Consider the following 23,293-nt stretch of genomic DNA (forward strand, 5'->3'; position numbering starts at 1 on the left):
AAGGTGCCAGACAGGGAACCTCAGAAGACAGTATGTCAGGTGGTACAGGAGACAGTACCCAAGTCTCTGATTGGTGCATCCTTCATGTCTGGCTATTGAAGGTGGTATATCAATAAGGATTTTGACTTGGCCTGGAGTCCCTGAGTTTCCGAGGCACAGAATCTGGTGCTCATGTAAGTGCCGCTCTAGGTGGCTTCTCAGCGTGCAGCATGGTCTTAAACAGTGCTTTGATCTCAGTACCGGAAGATATCGGGGCCTCAGTAGTACCTGTAACAGACGCGAGGTCTCCCGAGAGTCAGACCAAAGGGGGGGAAGGGGACTTCCTCTTTCTTTCTTCTTTGAGGGTCTAGATCAGTGGTTCTCAACCTATTTACCATTGTGGCCACATATGCAGATCTCTGTGTTATGTAGGCTGCATCCACACAATATATAAGAACGGCCATACTGGGTCAGACCAAAGGTCCATCCAGCCCAGTATCCTGTCTGCTGACAGTGGTCAATGCCAAGTGCCCCAAAGGGAGTGAACCTAACATGTAATGATCAAGTAATCTCTCTCCTGCCATCCATCTCCACCCTCTGACAGACAGAGGCTAGGGACACCATTCCTTACCCATCCTGGCTAATAGCCATTAATGGACTTAACCTCAATGAATTTATCTAGTTCTCTTTTAAATCCTGTTATAGTCCTAGCCTTCACAACCTCCTCAGACAAGGAGTTCCACAGGTTGACTGTGCGCTGAGTGAAGAAGAACTTCCTTTTATTTGTTTTAAACCTGCTGCCCATTAATTTCATTTGGTGGCCCCTCGTTCTTATATTATGGGAACAAATAATTAACATTTCCTTATTCATCTTCTCCACACTGCTCATGATTTGATATACCTATCATATCCCCACCTTAGTCTCCTCTTTTCCAAGCTGAAAAGTCCTAGCCTCTTTAATCTCTCCTCATATGGGACCCATTCCAAACCCTAATCATTTTAGTTGCCCTTTTCTGAACCTTTTCTAATGCCAGTATTTCTTTTTTGAGATGAGGAGACCACATCTACACGCAGCATTCAAGATGTGGGCATACCATGGATTTATATAAGGGCAATAAGACATTCTTCATCTTATTCTCTATCCCTTTTTTAATGATTCCTAACATCCTGTTTGCTTTTTTGACTGCCGCTGTACACTGCGTGGACCTCTTCACAGAACTATCCACGATGATTCCACGAGCTCTTTCCTGATTAGCCGTAGCTAAATTAGCCCCCAACATACTGTATGTATAGTTGGGGTTGTTTTTTCCAGTGTGCATTACTTTACATTTATCCACATTCAATTTCATTTGCCATTTTGTTGTCCAATCACTTAGTTTTGTGAGAGCTTTTTGAAGTTCTTCACACTCTGCTTTGGTCTTAAGTATCTTGAGCAGTTTAGTATCATCTGCAAACTTTGCCACCTCACTGTTTACCCCTTTCTCCAGATCGTTTATGAATAAGTTGAATAGGACTGGTCCTAGGACTGACCCTTTGGGAACACCACTAGTTACCCCTCTCCATTCTGGAAATTTACCATTTATTCCTACCCTTTGTTCCCTGTCTTTTAACCAGTTCTCAATCCATGAAAGGATCTTCCTTCTTATCCCATGACAACTTAATTTACGTAAGAGCCTTTGGTGAGGGACCTTGTGAAAGGCTTTCTGAAAATCTAAGTACACTATGTCCACTGGATCTCCCTCGTCCACATATTTGTTGACCCCTTCAAAGAACTCTAATAGATTAGTAAGACAGGATTTCCCTTTACAGAATCCATGTTGACTTTTGCCCAACAATTTATGTTCTTCTATGTGTCTGACAATTTTATTCTCGTTATATATATTATTATATTATAATTATATTCTTATTCTATATATTATCTGTACAGCCCAGAGGACGTCACATGGGCCGCAGGTGTGTGCTGATTGGGCTGCAAGCGGCCTGCAAGTTACAGGTTGAGAATCACTGGTCTAGATGGTTTTGAAGGTCACCCAGGGTCTTTGCTCACTGTCTCAGTAGAGATGGTCACCAGAACTCTCTGGAGGGCCAATGTACAGGGGGAATGAGGGGGGTGTCATCACTCAGATCCCATTAGTCTCGGTGAGTGCTCCACTAACAAGAGTTTTAGCCTGTCTTCCCTAAAATCCTTAGATCTGCTTTTGAAACCCGAGCAGACCTTACATATGGAGGAGATGTAAGACTCTCCCAGGCAGCAGAGGCAGTCTGAAGGTCTGCTGCTGTGAGGGAAAAACCTGTGAGGGTCTGGCAGGATTTGAAGTGTGTGGTCTCAGGCATAACCCTTACTTGAAGCCGCAGGTCCAGGCCTGAAAAAAACAAAGGCCCAAATTGTGCAAAAGGAGGGAAGGGGAAACCTCCTCGTAAAAGAGCACAATCTGTGCTAACAAAATAAAAAAAAACAATACTGAGAAAAAGAAAAAAAATTAAGCAAGAAGGGTAGCAAACTGCATAGCTATCTAACAGAAATTGTGATACTCCATCTCAAGCAGCAGGCAACTCAGAAGCAACTGGAATGGTAAGTGGTCCACTTCCTCCCTCTATACTCTTGTACCAGAGCACAGGAGTGTCTGGGACACAGGTGCAGACACTGCTGACAAGTCTTCTATCAGGAGTACACAAATGAATGCTCATCCTGAGGTGAAGCACCCATAGGGACACTACTCGAAGAAGAACCCAACATTTATTATTTTTTTACATTTCCTGAATTTTAAGTCAATCTCATGATTGTGGAATGCACAGGGTTGGCAACCTCGAGTATTCTAGGTCAGGAGCTGGCAAAGCAACTTACCAACTCAGCTAGGAAGCTTTCCCCAGGGAGCTAGGGAATAACTCATCTATTTCTTATACAGTTCACTTTCTTCTTACCTGACCTGCGCATACTACAGCCCAAGCAGTCAGGCAGTGAAGGTGGGAGGAGTGGATGGGAAGAAGAGAGAGATGTAATCTCCCACCATCCCTCACAAGGTTACTCCAGAGCATCACAGCTGCTCTGTGGATGTTGCTAGAGCTTCAGAACTGGAGTAATTTCCATGCCATTGCCCCCCAGTACAAGCACATACTACACTGGGTGGGTTGTTCTCATATCCAGATTGCTGCTACACAGTGGCATATATGGGACCGACCCGAGAGCCGGACTTCTTACTATGCATTTGCACTATAGAATCCATAAATCCTGCTCGACCGCATGTGGCAAAGCATTCCTGTGTCACTATGACAGGGGAGTATGGGTCAGGAAGAAGCAGCCTGACTCAAATACAGACAGGACAATTGCTGGATTTGAGGAAATAGGGGCACTGCGGCAGAGGGAGTAGATTAGGACAAGAAGCCTGGTGGTGGGAGAATGGGAGCTGGTAGATGTATGTGGGGGGGGGGGGGGCAGACACTAGGTTGGCAGTAAAAGAGTGGATTAGACTGAAATTGGACGAGGATGGCCCTTGTGCGTGTGCACTATACATACTAATTCTTTTAGATGGTAGGTGTGCTCGGAGAACTAATCAGGGCTGTGTAGTAAAGGGGACTGGTCTCATTTGTTGCAGAGGCTGGAAGGTATGTAGTGAATGAGGCAGGGGGTTGCAAGAAGAGAAAGGATGGCCTCATGGTTAAAGCTATTAAATGCTGCCCTAGGGAACTGGGTTACATCCCTGACTCTGCCACAGAGTTCTTGTGTGATGCTGGGAAAATACATTAAACCAGGCTTTTCACAGGTGGTCCCTGATTGTGTTCCCCATTTTCTGGGTGCCTGACTTGAGACCCTGGGGTCTGATTTGCAGAAATGCTGAGCATGCACAGCTGCAACTGAAGTCAATAAGAGCTGTGCTTGGCATATATAAAGTGTGCATGGCATTTTACAGACTAGATGATTTCCCTGCTCCAGAAGGCACAACAGCTAAATTAGATGCATATCATAATAAGATTATAATGCTAACTACTCTGAAAAATCAGGCCCAACATCTCTTAAATTGGGCACCCAAAATTAGTGGATACTTTTTCATCTTAATGTGCTTGAACCTCAGTTTCCCTCTGTAAAATGGGTATAACGTCATCCCTCATCTCACAGGGAGTTGAGAAAATTAATTAGTGTTTGTGAAGGGCACTCAGGTACTACATGGTGATGAACGCCATGGAAAAGTGCCTGAGGAAATTAATAATACTGTCTTCAGAGCAAGGTTTGAACAGTGTGCAGTAAATAAGGCATGGGGCCACACACTGACCTATATGGATTAAACAAAATACAGAGTAGCAATTCATTATGTGTGCACTATCTATCCTTTCCACTGAATAAGGCAGGGGTCCTCTGGAAAAAAAGCATGTGATCAGGTAATCTTAACTCTGGCATTTCCTAACTTTGGAGTGCTTGGATTTGCAACCTTAATAATGTTCTTTTAATGTAACATTTTTTGTAATTTATATATAGAACCACAGGTGTACATGGCATTTTACAGACTAGACAACTACTTCCCTGCTCCAAAAAAGTGTAAATTTAAGTTAGACAGATATAGTATGAAAAATAACAAGCCATGGGGAAAGGGAGGAGCAAGACCCAGAAGACATGGAGAAAGGGAAACTGCTCACGTGTGTGCGTATGCACTCTGTCTCCCCCTCAGCAGAGTACTCAGGTTCTCTTTCACAAAGAGTGTTTTAGTCAGCTTCAGGTGGAGTACATTTTAAAGGTTATATGGCCACCTCTGTGACCATGAGTGGACATTGTTTCTTAGGCAATTCTTGAGGTGAGGGTAGGCCAAAAGCGTTGCTTTCATAGCATCATTTCTCCTCTTTGCTGGCCCTGTGGAAAGCTCTCTGTATGCAATCTGTGGAAACTAGCTCCCTGAGTCTGTGGTGGGTAAAAGGTAAAGCTACTATTCGAGGTAGTCCCCATCAAAAGGCAGCAAATATCCACGCTGAAGTTGATGCTGCTTCAAGCAGCGCTATCTGTAGATGAATACTTGCATCCATTTCTATAAGAGGGGTTAGAGATATGAGGTATCCAGCCATCTGGAAGGCACAGATGTGAAGGGACAGATCCTACTTGACTTGTCTCTCTAACCAACAGAATTTCTGAAAAGCATGTATACAAGGGCATATTTTATTATTTGTTTCTTGTGAAATCCTGCTACTATATAATGCTTTCAGTTGTCTTGTCAAGAAATTTACTATGTACAGCTTAGTTACTTGTGTAGTATCCTACACACACACACTTACAAATTCTATACATATATACAAACCAATAGTTACACAAACTAGTTTAATGTGTGAGAAGATACTTCTGTGCAATATTGTTGTTTATTCTACTCTATCATAATAAAGCTCATAAATTATAGCTAATCTTTGGTACTGAAGATAACCACAATCTTGGGAGTGCTTTAGCAGATGCGTGTTTTTTGTTTCATGTATTTTCTCTCTCTCTCTCATGTATTTATTTCTTTAAAAACACTTAGGAAGGTACTAATTCAACAGCCGTGAATACTGAAGTTCTCTGTTTATCAAGAGAAAAAGTAATAGGCAGGCCTCAGCAGTGAGACCCTCTCCACAACATCCAGGTAACGTGTTTAAACCTTGACCTGGAGGGACCACCTCTATGGTAATACGATAGTTCATTTCCCCTGCCTATTCAATCTTTGGCCTTTATGCTGAACAAATACATAAAAGTGGTGAGAGAGGCTAGCAGTGCCAGCTGTGATGCTATTTACGATCGGGACACCTGTCCACTAAGAATTGGACTCTTTAGGATCAACAAATTTCACAATGAAGAACAACTCTGGATCTTCTTTATGGTGCGTAAAAATTATACAGACAAAAAATGGGTAAACTATAAAATTATAACAAGCATTAATATAAATTCTGACAACAACAGCTAGAGGAAAAATGTTTGAGAAAACGTAAATAGTAGTTCTAATGCAACAACTCTTAGTATGCAGATTCTAAAATGTAAAGAGCACAATGATGACAGAACGAGGAGTAATGGTCTCAAGTTGCAGTGGGGGAGGTTTAGATTGGATATTAGGAAAAACTTTTTCACTGGGAGGGTGGTGAAACCCTGGAATGCGTTACCTAGGGAGGTGGTAGAATCTCCTTCCTTAGAGGTTTTTAAGGTCAGGCTTGACAAAGCCCTGGCTGGGATGATTTAACTGGAAATTGGTCCTGCTTTGAGCAGGGCGTTGGACTAGATGACCTTCTGGGGTCCCTTCCAACCCTGATATTCTATGATTCTATGATTCAATGTATGGAACCTACTGATGTCTTCTGTTACACAAAAATAAAAAACAACAAACAAAAGTACAGAGGTTAGTGTAAGTTTTCTCACCTACAATTAAATTTGTGCCTCGCTAGTACAGGTGCATTAAAAATGTTAAAATCAGAGAAATACACAAGAGTTTTTTTTGGAAAAACATTAAGGATTGAAAAACCAGTCTATTATCTAGACAGTAAAACATTAAAAAAAAACCAGTGTGCTAGATCCTCAGTTGGTGTAAATCAGTGTAGGTCAACTGGAGTCAATGTAGCTACTCCGACTTACACCAGGTGACACACTAGCTCACAACAGTCCATGTACCATCAGCTGTAATTATTTGCACCACAGGTTCATCTAAACTTCTTCAGAAGTCCCACAAAATAGTCTTGCACTGTTAAAGGGCCCAAAACCCACACCCTACTAATACAATACTTTCAGCTGAACAACACTGTACTTACAAAAAATGCCTTCTACTTGAATTTCCAATCTGCACACTAATATTGAAAAAAAGAAATATAAAAGTCTCAAAATAGCCTTGTCTGTGGATTCAATTTATTGAATGGATTGAGTGGATTCAATTTATTTAGCAAACTGACTCGATGGTACACATTTTTATGATACTGACTACTATTACAAAAAGGACATAGTCCTAACAATTAACAGAACCATCTTATCCTTATCTGGATGAAAACCACCTGATTTCTTAGAATGCTTTCATCAACTAGTTCTTTCACTGACAAGAACTGGACAAACACAGAAACCAATGTATTCTCTAAATGTCAGCATCGTTTACTTCTAACTCTGATGTGCGTTCTGAACCTTGGACTTAAATTAAGCTTTTGTGTTCACTCAAGTGCTGTCATACCATTCAAAGATGGCTACTAACCAAATGAGTAACTTTTTCCTTACATCTAATTTTTATTTCATGGCAACACAAATTCTAGACAGTATATTTCTGAGGGATCATTGGTCTTGTTGACCAAAGTCGCAATCCTACCTTTGGCCTCATATCAGTAGTGATGGGGCTCAAATTCTCAACCAGAAATGTGTTGTTGATTTGTGTGTCTTACTACTCAGCTATGACAAAACAGTATTTTATACATATTTAAATAATACTTCATCTAAACAGATCTGTCTTATCTTTTTAAAAACACAAACGGTGAGTTATATCTTTATAATAAACACATAGGGAGTACATCATAGATCCCCATGTATCAGGACAAAATACTGCATTACTGGAGAGAGGTAAATAGTGATGTCCTCCAGGGGTCTGTACTGGGACGAGTCCTATTCAACATATTCGTAAATGATCTGGAAAAAGGGGTAAACAGTGAGGTGGCAAAATTTGAAGATGATACAAAACTACTCAAGATAGTTAAGTCCCAGGCAGACTGCGAAGAACTACAAAAGGGATCTCACAAAACTGCGTGACTGGTCAACAAAATGGCAGATTACATTCAATGTTGATAAGTAATGTACATTGGAAAGCATAATCCCCAGTATACATATAAAATGATGGGGTCTAAATTAGCTGTTACCACTCAAGAAAGAACTTGGAATCACTGTGGATAGTTCTCTGAAAACATCCACTCAATGTGCAGCGGGAGTCAAAAAAGTAAACAACGTTGGGAATCATTAAGAAAGGGATAGATAATAAGACAGAAAATATCATTGTCGCTTGAATACTGTGTGCAGATGTGGTCGCCCCATCTCAAAAAAGATATACTAGAACTGGAAAAGGTTCAGAAAAGGGCAACAAAAATGATTAGGGGTGTGGAATAGCTTCCGTATGAGGAGAGATTAATAAGACTAGGACTTTTCATTTTAGAAAAGAGACGACTAAGGGGGGGATACGATTGAGGACTATAAAATCATGATTCTTGTGGAGAAAGTAAATAAGGAAGTGTTATTTACTCATTCTCATAACATAAGAACTAGAGGTCACCAAATGAAATTAATACACAGGAGGTTTAAAACAAACAAAAGGAAGCATTTTTTCCCCACACAACATACTTATGGAACTCCTTGCCAGAGGATGTCGTGAAGGCCGAGACTATAACAGAATTCAAAAAACAACTGTATAGAATCATAGAATCATAGAATATCAGGGTTGGAAGGGACCCCAGAAGATCATCTAGTCCAACCCCCTGCTCAAAGCAGGACCAATTCCCAGTTAAATCATCCCAGCCAGGGCTTTGTCAAGCCTGACCTTAAAAACCTCTAAGGAAGGAGATTCTACCACCTCCCTAGGTAACGCATTCCAGTGTTTCACCACCCTCTTAGTGAAAAAGTTTTTTCCTAATATCCAATCTAAACCTCCCCCACTGCAACTTGAGACCATTACTCCTCGTTCTGTCATCTGCTACCATTGAGAACAGTCTAGAGCCATCCTCTTTGGAACCCCCTTTCAGGTAGTTGAAAGCAGCTATCAAATCCCCCCTCATTCTTCTCTTCTGCAGGCTAAACAATCCCAGCTCCCTCAGCCTCTCCTCATAACTCATGTGTTCCAGTCCCCTAATCATTTTTGTTGCCCTTCGCTGGACTCTCTCCAATTTATCCACATCCTTTTTGAAGTGTGGGGCCCAAAACTGGACACACTACTCCAGATGAGGCCTCACCAATGTCGAATAGAGGGGGACAATCACATCCCTCGATCTGCTCGCTATGCCCCTACTTATACATCCCAAAATGCCATTGGCCTTCTTGGCAACAAGGGCACACTGCTGACTCATATCCAGCTTCTCGTCCACTGTCACCCCTAGGTCCTTTTCCGCAGAACTGCTGCCTAGCCATTCGGTCCCTAGTCTGTAGCTGTGCATTGGGTTCTTCCGTCCTAAGTGCAGGACCCTGCACTTATCCTTATTGAACCTCATCAGATTTCTTTTGGCCCAATCCTCCAATTTGTCTAGGTCTTTCTGTATCCTATCCCTCCCCTCCAGCGTATCTACCACTCCTCCCAGTTTAGTATCATCCGCAAATTTGCTGAGAGTGCAATCCACACCATCCTCCAGATCATTTATGAAGATATTGAACAAAACCGGCCCCAGGACCGACCCCTGGGGTACTCCACTTTATACCGGCTGCCAACTAGATATGGAGCCATTGATCACTACCCGTTGAGCCAGACAATCTAGCCAGCTTTCTACCCACCTTGTAGTACATTCATCCAGCCCATACTTCTTTAACTTGCTGACAAGAATACTGTGGGAGACCGTGTCAAAAGCTTTGCTAAAGTCAAGAAACAATACATCCACTGCTTTCCCTTCATCCACAGAACCAGTAATCTCATCATAAAAGGCAATTAGATTAGTCAGGCATGACCTTCCCTTAGTGAATCCATGCTGGCTGTTCCTGATCACTTTCCTCTCATGCAAGTGCTTCAGGATTGATTCTTTGAGGACCTTCTCCATGATTTTTCCAGGGACTGAAGTGAGGCTGACTGGCCTGTAGTTCCCAGGATCCTCCTTCTTCCCTTTTTTAAAGATTGGCACTACATTAGCCTTTTTCCAGTCATCCGGGACTTCCCCGGTTCGCCACGAGTTTTCAAAGATAATGGCCAATGGCTCTGCAATCACAGCCGCCAATTCCTTCAGCACTCTCGGATGCAACTCGTCCGGCCCCATGGACTTGTGCACGTCCAGCTTTTCTAAATAGTCCCTAACCACCTCTATCTCCACAGAGGGCTGGCCATCTCTTCCCCATGTTGTGATGCCCAGCGCAGCAGTCTGGGAGCTGACCTTGTTAGTGAAAACAGAGGCAAAAAAAGCATTGAGTACATTAGCTTTTTCCACATCCTCTGTCACTAGGTTGCCTCCCTCATTCAGTAAGGGGCCCACACATTCCTTGGTTTTCTTCTTGTTGCCAACATACCTGAAGAAACCCTTCTTGTTACTCTTGACATCTCTGGCTAGCTGCAGCTCCAGGTGCGATTTGGCCCTCCTGATAACATTCCTACATGCCCGAGCAATATTTTTATACTCTTCCCTGGTCATATGTCCAACCTTCCACTTCTTGTAAGCTTCTTTTTTATGTTTAAGATCCGCTAGGATTTCACCATTAAGCCAAGCTGGTCGCCTGCCATATTTACTATTCTTTCGACTCATCGGGATGGTTTGTCCCTGTAACCTCAACAGGGATTCCTTGAAATACAGCCAGCTCTCCTGGACTCCTTTCCCCTTCAAGTTAGTCCCCCAGGGGATCCTGGCCATCCGTTCCCTGAGGGAGTCGAAGTCTGCTTTCCTGAAGTCCAGGGTCCGTATCCTGCTGCTTACCTTTCTTCCCTGCGTCAGGATCCTGAGCTCAACCAACTCATGGTCACTGCCTCCCAGATTCCCATCCACTTTTGCTTCCCCCACTAATTCTACCCGGTTTGTGATCAGCAGGTCAAGAAAAGCGCCCCCCCTAGTTGGCTCCTCTAGCACTTGCATCAGGAAATTGTCCCCTACGCTTTCCAAAAACTTCCTGGATTGTCTATGCGCCGCTGTATTGCTCTCCCAGCAGATATCAGGAAAATTAAAGTCACCCATGAGAATCAGGGCATGCGATCTAGTAGCTTCCGTGAGCTGCCGGAAGAAAGCCTCATCCACCTCATCCCCCTGGTCCGGTGGTCTATAGCAGACTCCCACCACTACATCACTCTTGTTGCACACACTTCTAAACTTAATCCAGAGACACTCAGGTTTTTCTGCAGTTTCGTACCGGAGCTCTGAGCAGTCATACTGCTCCCTTACATACAGGGCTACTCCCCCACCTTTTCTGCCCTGCCTGTCCTTCCTGAACAGTTTATAACCATCCATGACAGTACTCCAGTCATGTGAGTTATCCCACCAAGTCTCTGTTATTCCGATCACGTCATAGTTCCTTGACATCACCAGGACCTCCAGTTCTCCCTGCTTGTTTCCAAGGCTTTGTGCATTTGTATATAAGCACTTGAGATAACCTGTTGATCGCTCCTCATTCCCAGTATGAGGCAGGAGCCCTCCCCTCACAGACATTCCTGCCTGTGCTTCCTCCTGTAAGTTCATGGAGGAGAGGTCCATCAATGGTTATTAGCCAGGATGGTCAGGGATGGTGTCCCTAGCCTCTGTTTGCGAGAAGCTGGGAATGGGCAACAGGGGATAGATCACTTGATGATTACCATTTTTGTTCATTCCCCCTGGGGCACATGGCATTGGCCACTGTTGGAAGACAGGATACTGGACTGGATGGACCCTTGGTCTGACCCAGTATGGCCATTTTCATATGCTTATACTCTTTTCTAATGGGTCTTAAACTTAATTGCTTAAATAGCTTGTTCTACCCAGATTCAGAAGGGTTCAATTATTGACAACAACCCGTAAAATTTAAAATACGGATTGTAGAAGTAAAACACTAAATTTTTTAATGTTTCTAGATATTGCAATTTTAATTTTTCTATTAAAAAGTTACTTGTTTCATTTAAGCAAACGTTAATCACATTTCACAAGAGCAGCCGTGTTAGTCTGTATCTGCAAAAAGAAAAGGAGGACTTGTGGCACCTTAGAGACTAACAAATTTATTAGAGCATAAGCTTTCGTGAGCTACAGCTCAAGCTCACAAAGGTTATGCTTAAATACATTTGTTAGTCTCTAAGGTGCCACAAGTACTCATTTTCTTTTTGTTAATCACATTGATGCCTGTAAAGGTCTGTCGGCATATTTTAACAAACGAAGCAACATTCTAGTAGCAAACAGCAGGCACTCTGCAATGGTAAGGCAAGGAATATTTTCCCTATGAATAAAGTGGACCAGATTCTTGGCTAGTGTAAATCTGCATAACTCCATTGGCTTCAATAGAGCTGTGCCATTTACCCCAGCTGCAGATCTGGGTCAGCAGATTTATTACACTTAAAAAATTTTTAAAAAAAATAATAAAAAAAGAGATTGCATTGAAAATACTTTTAAAAACAGTAAGAATTTAAAATACATGCTTTTCGGTCTGAAATACTTATTTACTGGATCAACTCAAACTCTTCAGAGTGTGATGTACAATTGCATGTGACAGATTTTCTAAGCTACATATATTAAGAAAATTCCAACATATACTTAAAAATAGCCACCAAAGTCTGTAAACCTAGAAAGCTAGACAAATCTGTGTCTGTTAACGTGAATGTCTACCATCATAAATCATGAAACCCTAAGGACATTAAGCATAGAAATTAAGTAGCCAGATGCACATTATGTAATTTACATGAACATATCCTAAAAGTCTTGCCAGCATTCTGCCTTAGTTGTCTATGCTCTTCCGTTCCCCTAATTCCAAATAATCCTTATTTTCTTTCATTCAGCATCCCTAATAAATAAAACTACAGCCAAGCCAAACAATGCAATGTCAAAGTTAAGAAAATTCAGTCAGTGCTAATCTCATTTACACACTGTCAGCTTTAACTGGCAAGGTATTAGGGCCTATGAGAGCCAACTTCCTCTACCGAAGAATCCCCCCCTCTCCCCCAAATGGGATAGCCACACCATGTAATGCAGTGGCTCAAACTTCTGTAGTGATGACCCCTTTCACACAGCAAGCCTCTGAGTGTGACCCCCCTTATAAATTAAAAACCACTTTTTTTATAATTTAACACTATTATAAATGCTGGAGGTGAAGCGGGGTTTGGGGGTAGAGGCTGACAGCTCGTGACCCCCCACATAATAACCTCGTGACCTCCAGTTTGAGAACCCCTAAGTATAATGTAGAGACAGTAAACGATCCTCTGTTCCTTTAGCTATTTTATTAACAGTCTAACATGTTACATTTTGTTCTTATTCTTGAAGACTCTGCCATCTCATTTTCTATACAACACAGTACCTGACATTTAAAAGAAAAGGCAGGCTCAAAATTCATGGTCCACAGGCTCTGTCCATCTGCCACAGCTGCCAGTATCAAGTATGGCAGCATTTAATTTCATGGTGAAAACACATCATTTAGAATTCAGCCGTATCCTCTATCCTGGTTTATATATCTGCATTTCAGAGTGCTCACATTTACCTCTCTAAAACTGTAAAAATATTAAATAGATATTAACTTACTTTCCGCCCATCACTTGCATGGCAGTTCACATTTAAAGGAGTCAATAAAGCCATTAGTTTTTCTTCATTACCGCTCCTGCAAGGGGGGGGGGGGGGGAGGGAAGACATGTCCCTTTGTAAAAGATTTGATAAGAAGTTTCATATTAATATAGTGTATATTGCTATTCTTCAAAGCAGAGAGTGGAAAATATGTCAATTTGCAAAATATCTCTTAAGTGTTTTAGAACTGCTGATGAAATCCGAATATTCTTTTATTTGCTATTAAATCCACAGTAGATCATGCAAAAAAAATTTCTGAACGTCTATTTCTTCAGCCTTATAATAGGATCTTTCCTTTAGCCAGTTTTACTGATCTGCTGAAAGCCATTTTCTGAATTAGTAGTTAACTTATTCTTCAGATCACATGCCAAATACCACTATATATTGCTAAAAATAACATTTTAAAATGTTATTGAATGGGAAATTACAGTATAAGAATAACTGTTTTACAAGCTGTCAAAGAAAAAGAATAAAATCATTTCTAGAATATTAGACTGAACTTTACACCTTTCGCTCTTGCTTCTCTAGGCTGTGTTTTGGTAGGAAACATTTTGAAAATAAAGCTTTCAGATGGTGAAACAAAAAAGGAAATACTCCAACAACATGTAATTTCCACCTAAAAAGGACAATCATTAAATGGTAAATAGGATTTCTAGCAGCTTAAGGCAAGAACTCAATTAATATTAACCTTATAAGCATCATATTGGGGGATTTCAATTAAATAAATAGACTTTTCTATTTATAACAGACTGTAAGTCCAAAGAGATTTATTCTAATAAACTGGTTTATCTGCATCATTTCATAGAAGGCAATGCAAAACATTACAGTTTATAAAAGCCCCTTTTCCTCATCTCTTCCCATCACCAAAATATGCTTTGTATTCTAAGCAGCACTTACCTAGCAGCTTCCAGGAGTTCGTCCTTCTTGTATTCACCTAAATGATTGCAAAATATCATGCTGTTAGCATTTGGCAGAACACAGATTAAGAAATGCAATAGGAAGCAAATACAGAATTAAAACAGAGAAGTGGAGAAAAAAAGAGCCCACACCCTGCTGGGTGATGGAGCTGTGACGTTAGCCAGCTTGTGAAGGCAGCATCACCAGTGCCTTGGAGACGGGCAGAAAATTGACACAGCTTCTTATCCAATCCTCAGATGAAATGGCTTTCTTCAGACAACCAATGAATGCTAAATCTTGTGTCCAGAAACACATTCCCTCTGATAACAGTATGCCAGCTGAAGACAATGTCCCCGCCCCCACTTTCCTATTCAGTAGGACACAGTATACTTGTGAAGCATAATAAATTCTAAGACAAAAGCAAGGCATTATGGCTCTTTAAAAGGTGCAAATTACCAGTTTCTAAGGCAGTTTATTTTTGAAGTTCAATATTATTATTCAAGGTCCTTACAAACAGCAATGGCTCGTAAAGGCTTAGAAAATTCCCAAAATCAGAACTTCTGAAACCTTTTCTAGACTTCAGGAAAACCATACACTCAAAATATAAAATATACCCCAAAAGGCACAAACTCTCTGAAAGTCGTAGTTTCGAACTTGCATTTAATTGCAGCGAGCATGTTCTTAAATCATAAAAAAAAAAAAAAAAAAAAAATCACCACATGAATGGTTGTGGTACACTTTAAAAATTGAATCTCCTGAATATTTTAAGTGAAAAGAGCACACGGTGAAGATGAGCTGTTCTGGCACCTCACCGCAAATGAGATGACATTCAGTGAAGCTCAATCACAACTATACATGTTAATTATAAATCTAAGCAAAGTTATATTCAGAATTAGGAAATTCACTTTTAAACATCCTCAGCAAACGCTCTGAAAGTAGGACATTCCAGGAACGCTTAATGCAGGGTTTGGAAAATGTCCTAGACTCCTACTAGCCAGAGGATTAAAGCAACCATCCAAAGGCAGATACGAAAAAAATGGGATATAGCATTCTCCTGCATGAGTGAGGTATGAAGGCAAGGCCCTGCTAAAAAGCCTACTACCACCCACATTTATTTATACCAGCCTCTGGTGAAACTCCTGTTAACTTCAATGCGAGCAGTCAGACTTACACTGAGCACCTGCGAAAATCCCACCCTAGGCAGCTGATAAGTAGGAAGATGCCAATCAACATCCCCTAGAAGAGTTGAGTTCTTTTTCTCCCTCCCCAACCCAGATCCTAACTGTTGGGAGAAGAAGTGCTTGGGTCATCTTCCCTTGTGAATAGCTTAGTGTCTATTTCTGCCATCGCTTTTAGCTTTTCCAACCAGCAGCAGAGTGAAACGGACACAGTTCTTTACAGTTTCATGGCTGCCTATAGGATTCTGAATAGCAGCAGTGTAATGGACCAAGTTGAGTTAATTACAAAATTAAAATCACCAGCAGGGGCACTGAAGGTGACTGCTTGACTTAGGAAAACAAGATTAGAGTAATTTTTGGAACATTCACAGAAACATGCTTGTAAGGAAGATTTGAACGCTGGAAAAAAAAAACCCAACAAAAAAACAACCAATGGCTAGGTCTCCCTGCTGCTCTCCAAATTCACCCAGAGAAGTTTCCTAGTTACCACTGGTGAGGGGATTTTTTCAAGCCACAACACAACATATGCCTCATTCTTAGCACAGTGTAAACAAAACACTGGGCATAATTACAGTACTTCTAATCAATGCAGAACCAAAAGCGCTGATTGACTTCCGAATCAAATAATTTACATTTTGTTACACAAATAAAGCAACAATGACAAAAAAATTCTGGCCACTAGAAAAATGGCTTGATGCTGTTTGTTATTATATCATTTCCAGCAGTGACTCTTAGCAGCCCTACTCAAATGGGGGGCCCACCTTGCAGATTGTGCGCTCTTCATCAGTGATGGCACAGCGCCTACCACAAAGGAGCTCCAGTCCTGACTGGATTTATAGTCGTACCCAAAGGTCCCAAAGTTAAATAATATTTTGCTAGATGCTGTTCAAACAAGAGCCCTCTCTCTGTCCCAAAGAGCTTGAATACAAAGAAATATTTCTAACAGAAAGAAATCTAGGATTAGGTAGCTTGATTTAACTAAGTATATGAATTATTTTTAATAAAATCAGAGATATTTACAGATAAAAGAGGTCTTGATACCAAAACCAAGACAAGAGAGTCTTAAAATTTGTCACAGCTTTCCTGCACTATGCATTAGTAAAAAAATCCTCTTTAAATGAGTGCAACTTCATTGTTCTAAAAAACATATCTAATCTGAATGGCATGCTTTGCCATGAACTATGATCCAAAAAAGAAGTAAGCACTTGCTACACCAATTTGTATAAGAAAACCTGGACACAGACTGTACCATTTGGTCCCATGTATATAATGATAAATATGTTTGCAAAGTACTTTTTTTAAGAATATACATACTCATGTTATTAAACACTAAAGTTTAGAATTGAAATACAGAAACTCAGACCATCCGCCTTGCAAATTGATTTTTAAAAATTGTAAGAAATGGACAGACTTGGACCAAACAAACAAATTAACTTTGGGTAGGCTGAGATTTATGGCTTCACACAGTAATGCTCAATCTTCACAAGATTTAGATAGTGGAGCATGAGTTGCTCTTTCAAATTCCTTAGCAATTCTCAGCTTTGGAAGAAAGAAAAATTCCTTCCAAGCACAGTGTCAGTGCCAATGATCTTGACAGCACGTACCAAGGTTGAGAGTATTATAGTAGTTAGATTCTGATAGTAAAGACAGGAATACAACATAGCCTGACAAATACCGTGCTGATCTCCAATAGGGGTCATCTTTACATCATTTCCACCCATACCAGTGGATTCAGCCTTTTGTTTATATGCTTTACGTTGATGTTATGCATTATCACTAGAAAAACCCCAAAACCCAAAGCTTTTATAGCTAAACTCATTGAACCACCTGGTAGCTACCAAACCCCCAAATCGCTTCCCAGGCATTTCCAGATGACAAAAACTGCAGTTCTTTGCCAGGCTATCAAGATTTCCATTTTCTTCACAGACATCTTCTGTTATATAATTATGGCTTACAATACAAATATCTGAATCATACTGAAATTTTGGGAGGCAGCATAAAGTAAATTGAATTATATTTCAAAATAAATGCAAGGAATAACGATCCAATCATATTATTTTATTTTGATATTTAATTCAGGCTTTTAATTACCTGAGGCATCCACAGAATTTTATAATTAAAGCAGAATACAGCACAAGAGTGCTGCAGAAACATGAGCCAGAACTTCCTGAATACAATTTAGTATCCATACCTTGGTGTCCAAAGATCACTATCTAGTGGCAGCATAAAACGGTTTCTTTTTAAATGCCACATCCTAGAGAATATCAACAAAATGAATCAGTCTTCCAGAATATTTCATCGCCAAAACAATTTTAAACTTTTAAGCCAAACAATTAAAACTGCAGCTGCAGAACTGCCTGTATGCATGGGATAAGATTGTAGTGCTCTCTGGTGCCTTTTCAGTGAAGATGAGCAATTCTGGCACCTAACAGGTCTTTTCACTTAAAAGAGCATACTGTGAAGATGTGTCCACTCTAAGGGGAAAAATGTTTTGTTTTGTATTTCACTGCTGCTAACGCACTGTAAACATGTTAGCGTGGACAAGGCAGTTGCAGTTTTAACATGTTAGCACTAGCTAATAACTACAAATGCCTTGTCAACATTAGGATTATACCATGAGTTGGTTACCACGTTAGCTTTTCCCACTGAAGAAAAGCTCTTAAATCCAGATAAAGACTAGCAACAGATCAGTTATGGATGAAACCAGGCAATTACAGTCAAAGAAAACAGCAATGAATGATGGAGAAAATACATGGGTTAAAATGTTTTCTAGGAATTGAAAAATTAAGTGGGATTAAAAAAACATTAAATATGTATAATATGTTATTGCAACTATATACCACAACCATGCCATATTACTGAAAGCTTAGGCCACTTTTATGGTCAGATCTAGTCCCATGTATAAATTCCTATTTTAATTTTGTAAACATAAAGATGAGTACACTGTGTAAGACGCCAGCTCATTAACATCTGAGAAAAAGGATGAGGAAAAAAAATTCCTGTCAAATATTCAAACCAAAATAAAAAAACAATATCTTTTTTCCTTTATGTTGATTTTAAATTTGAATAGTTTTCTTTAAACTAAATCAAAGACTGAAATTCCAAATAATTGAAATGTCTGTATTATTGCACATATTTTAATGAGAGTTCATTTTTGAGACATTCAAACAAAGATTCAGAGTTAAGCATGCAGCCATAGGCCACAATCCTGGAATGAGATCCATGCACATATAGCCCAGGGAAATCAATTGCTCTTGTAGATTCAGGACCTTCCCATTTCCCGAATCTGAATTCTTGATTTTCTAATGTTGCAATAACGATGACTTTGTTTTGTCTTTTAGCAGCATGGAGTTGATCACTTCTGTGTGGTTTGTTACAGACAAGCATATTATTGAGAATATATGATGTGTTGGTGTTCTAAAAGGATAAGATTTTTCAAACTTAGATGACTAAAGCTGGACTCCTCACTCCACAGTAAAGTGCTTTCCTGAATTAAGGGCTCTATTTACAAGCTTAAGCACACACACAAATTAAATGAGTGCTTAAAGTCCCACTGACTGCCCCAAACAGGAATAATTTCCTGAGCCCTGACCTGATTTAAAGAGGGGCTGAGCACTCAAGAGCGTTTACATGCATCAATGGGAGCTATTGAATGATAAGCCACTTTTGAAAAATCAGGGGGTGAAAATCATGGTCTCACTGAAATCAATGGGAGTTTTACTTTTGACTTCAAGAGGCCAGGATTTCACCCCGGGTCACTTATTTAGGAGTCTAAACACGGAGTAAGAAGTCTCACTTTAGGCTCCTATTTTGGAAAATCTTGGTCTAAGGTGTTTATCAGTGACAGTTTGGAATGGACACACTATTCAAAAGTGCTGAAGCTACAAAAGAGTTATGCAGATCATTCCTAAATGAGTGATGATAAAACTTTCACACAACTCGTGTATTCGGTATATCATATGTGACAAAGTATTCTAGAAAATTTTCATGACGTTTTTAAAAGATTTATTGAGACTATTGTTTGTGTCTCTCTACCTGTAAATTAGCCTTGGTTACCATCAGTCCAAAAGCACAGAGCTTAGAGAAGACATAAAAATATCTCCAAAAAAAACAGAAAAGGCAATAAACTTTAGAGTCCGATATCGCAGGATCTTGCAGACCTAGATGCAAGTAATGGGCAAATATACATGCAACATTCTTTTAATGAATGTTAGTTTCTTAAAACAGCTTTCCATAGATTCATAGATATTTAGGTTAGAAGGGACCATTATGATCATCTAGTCTGGACCTCCTGCACAATGCAGGCCACAGAATTTCACCCAGCACTCCTTCAAAAAAACCTCTCACCTATGTCTGAGCTATTGAAGTCCTCAAATCGTGGTTTAAAGACTTCAAGGAGCAGAGAATCCTCCAGCAAGTGACCCATGCCCCATGCCACAGAGGAAGGCGAAAAACCTCCAGGGCCTCTTCCAATCTGCCCTGGAGGAAAATTCCTTCCCGATCCCAAATATGGCGATCAGCTAAACCCTGAGCATATGGGCAAGATTCACTAGCCAGATACTACAGAAAATTCTTTCCTGGGTAACTCAGATCCCACCCCATCTAACATCCCATCACAGGCCACTGGGCCTATTTACCATGAATATTTAATTACCAAAACCATGTTATCCCATCATACCATCTCCTCCATAAACTTATCAAGTTTAATCTTAAAGCCAGATAGATCTTTTGCCCCCACTGCTTCCCTCAGAAGGCTATTCCAAAACTTCACTCCTCTGATGGTTAGAAACCTTTGTCTAATTTCAAATCTAAACTTCCTGGTGGCCAGTTTATATCCATTTGTTCTTGTGTCCACATTGGTACTGAGCTTAAATAATTCCTCTCCCGCTCTGGTATTTATCCCTCTGATATATTTATAGAGAGAGCAATCATATCTCCCCTCAACCTTCTTTTAGTTAGGCTAAACAAGCCAAGCTCCTTGAGTCTCCTTTCATAAGACAAGTTTTCCATTCCTCGGATCATCCTAGTAGCCCTTCTCTGTACCTGTTCGTTTGAATTCATCCTTCTTAAACATGGGAGACCAGAACTGCACACAGTATTCCAGGTGAGGTCTCACCAATGCCTTGTATAACGGTACTAAAACCTCCTTATCCCTACTGGAAATACCTCTCCTGAAGCATCCCAAGACCGCATTAGCTTTTTTCACAGCCATATCACATTGGCGGCTCATAGTCATCCTATGATCAACCAATACTCCAAGGTTCTTCTCCTCCTCCGTTACTTCTAATTGATGCGTCCCCAGCTTATAACTAAAATTCTTGTTATTAATCCCTAAATGTATGACCTTACACTTCTTACTATTAAATTTCATCCTATTACTATTACTCCAGTTTACAAGGTCATCCAGATCCTCCTGTAGGATATCCCTGTCCTTCTCTAAATTGGCAATACCTCCCAGCTTTGTATCATCCGCAAACTTTATTAGAACACTCCCACTTTTTGTGCCGAGGTCAGTAATAAAAAGATTAAATAAGATTGGTCCCAAACCAATCCCTGAGGAACTCCACTGGTAACCTCTCTCCAGCCTGACAGTTCACCTTTCAGTAGGACCCGTTATAGTCTCCCCTTTAACCAATTCCTTATCCACCTTTCAATTTTCATACTGATCCCCATCTTATCCAATTTAACTAATAATTCCCCATGTGGCACGGTATCAAACGCCTTACTGAAATCTAGGTAAATTAGATCCACTGCGTTTCCTTTGTCTAAAAAAATTTGTTACTTTCTCAAAGAAGGAGATCAGGTTGGTTTGGCACGATCTACCTTTTGTAAAACCAACTTGTATTTTGTCCCATTTACCATTGACTTCAACGTCCTTAACTACCTTCTCCTTCAGATTTTTTTCCAAGACCTTGCATACTACAGATGTCAAACTAACAGACCTATAGTTACCTATAGTTTTTTTCCCCTTTTTTAAAAATAGGAACTATGTTAGCAATTCTCCAATCATACGGTACAACCCCTGAGTTTACAGATTCATTAAAAATTCTTGCTAATGGGCTTGCAATTTCATGTGCCAATTCCTTTAATATTCTTGGATGAAGATTATCTGGGCCCCCCAATTTAGTCCCATTAAGCTGTTTGAGTTTCACTTCTACCTCAGATATGGTAATATCTACCTCCATATCCTCATTCCCATTTGTCATGCTACCATTATCCCTAAGAGCCTCTTTAGTCTTATTAAAGACTGAGGCAAAGTATTTGTTTAGATATTGGGCCATGCCTAGACTACCCTTGACCTCCACTCCATCCTCAGTATTTAGAGGTCCCACTTCTTCTTTCTTTGTTTTCTTCTTATTTATCTGGCTATAGAACCTTTTACTATTGGTTTTAATTCCCTTTGCAAGGTCCAACTCTACTTGACTTTTAGCCTGTCTCACTTTATCCCTACTTGTTCTGACTTCAATAAGGTAGCTTTCCTTGCTGATCCCTCCCTTCTTCCACTCCCTGTATGCTTTCTGCTTTTTCTTAATCACCTCTTTGAGATGCTTGCTCATCCAGCTTGGTCTACAACTCCTGCCTATGAATTTTTTCCCCTTTCTTGGGATGCAGGCTTCCGATAGCTTCTGCAGCGTTGATTTAAAATAATCCCAGGCCTCCTCTACCTTTAGATCCATAAATTCTTCAATCCAATCCACTTCCCTAACTAATTTCCTTAATTTTTGAAAGTCAGCCCTTTTGAAATCAAAAATCCTAGTTGCAGATTTATTTTTTGTTAATCCTTCCATTCCGTTTGAACTGAATTAGCTCATGATCACTTGAGCCAAGATTCTCCCCTACAACCATTTCTTCTATGAGGTCGTCACTTCTCACCAAAACCAAATCTAAAATGGCATCTCCTCTTGTTGGTTCAGCAACTACTTGATGAAGGAATCCATCAGCTATCGCATCTAGGAAAATCTGAGCCCTATTATTATTACTAGCACTCGTCCTCCAGTCTATATCTGGGAAGTTAAAGTCTCCCATGATCACACAGTTTCCATTAGTATTTACTTTATTAAAAACATTAAAAAGGGCTCTATCCATATCCATATTAGATCCCGGCGGTCTATAGCACACCCCAAGCACTATCCCAGGGGAGGCTCTAATAGTTTTCTTCCCCAATGTAATTTTTGCCCAGACGGACTCAGTCTTATCCATTCCATCGCTTCTTATTTCTTTACATTCTACCTCATCATTGATATACAATGCTCCACCACCTTTACCTTTATTTCGGTCTTTCCTAAACAGCACATACCTTTCAATACCTGTAGTCCAGTCATGACTACTATTCCACCATGTTTCTGTTATCCCTAGAATATCTGGTTTCACTTCCTGCACCAGTACCTCTAGTTCCTCCATTTTGTTACCGTTAGGCTCCTCGCATTAGTGTACAAACATCTTCATTTTTGCTGTTTGGCCTCGCTCACATTCTGTACCCTATTAGGCACGGTCATTCTACAGACAGTAGAACCTATTAGACTGGTATCCACACTGCCCTTCCTCCTTATATACATTCTCCTACCCACGGCTGTATGCTCTCTTACTTTGTTTTCTTTCCTCTCAGTGCTAAAATCTGGCGGATTATCTGGACATCTCCCAACCATCTCCCGCAGATTCCTAGTTTAAAGCTCTCTTAATCAGTTGTGCCAGCCTCCATCCTAGAAGTCTATTTCCTTCCCTACTCAGATGAAGTCCATCCCGAGAGAACTGTTCTCTGTCCAGGAATGCCTCCCAGTGGCCATACATCCCAAAGCCTTCCTTCTAGCACCACTGCCTGAGCCATCTGTTGATAGTCATAATCTTGTCATGCCTTTGTTGCCCTTCTCCAGGAA

General features: G+C 40.5%; 1 protein-coding gene across 2 annotated transcripts in view; it reads right to left on the bottom strand.

Annotated features, from left to right (window-relative positions):
• Positions 1–23,293, bottom strand: part of TNKS (tankyrase) — a 287,444-nt gene that overhangs the window by 133,691 nt on the left and 130,460 nt on the right. For both annotated transcript variants that reach the window (XM_084626607.1, XM_084626606.1), the window contains exons 4-5: positions 14,242–14,278; positions 13,306–13,381 (exon numbers count right to left, since the gene is read on the bottom strand). In XM_084626607.1, the coding sequence (XP_084482733.1) occupies positions 13,306–13,381; positions 14,242–14,278 (113 nt within the window). The remainder of the gene's footprint in view (positions 1–13,305; positions 13,382–14,241; positions 14,279–23,293) is intronic.

Source organism: Lepidochelys olivacea (genome assembly GCF_965140295.1).
Source record: "Lepidochelys olivacea isolate rLepOli2 genome assembly, chromosome: 4".
Classification (NCBI taxonomy): Eukaryota; Metazoa; Chordata; order Testudines; family Cheloniidae; genus Lepidochelys; species Lepidochelys olivacea.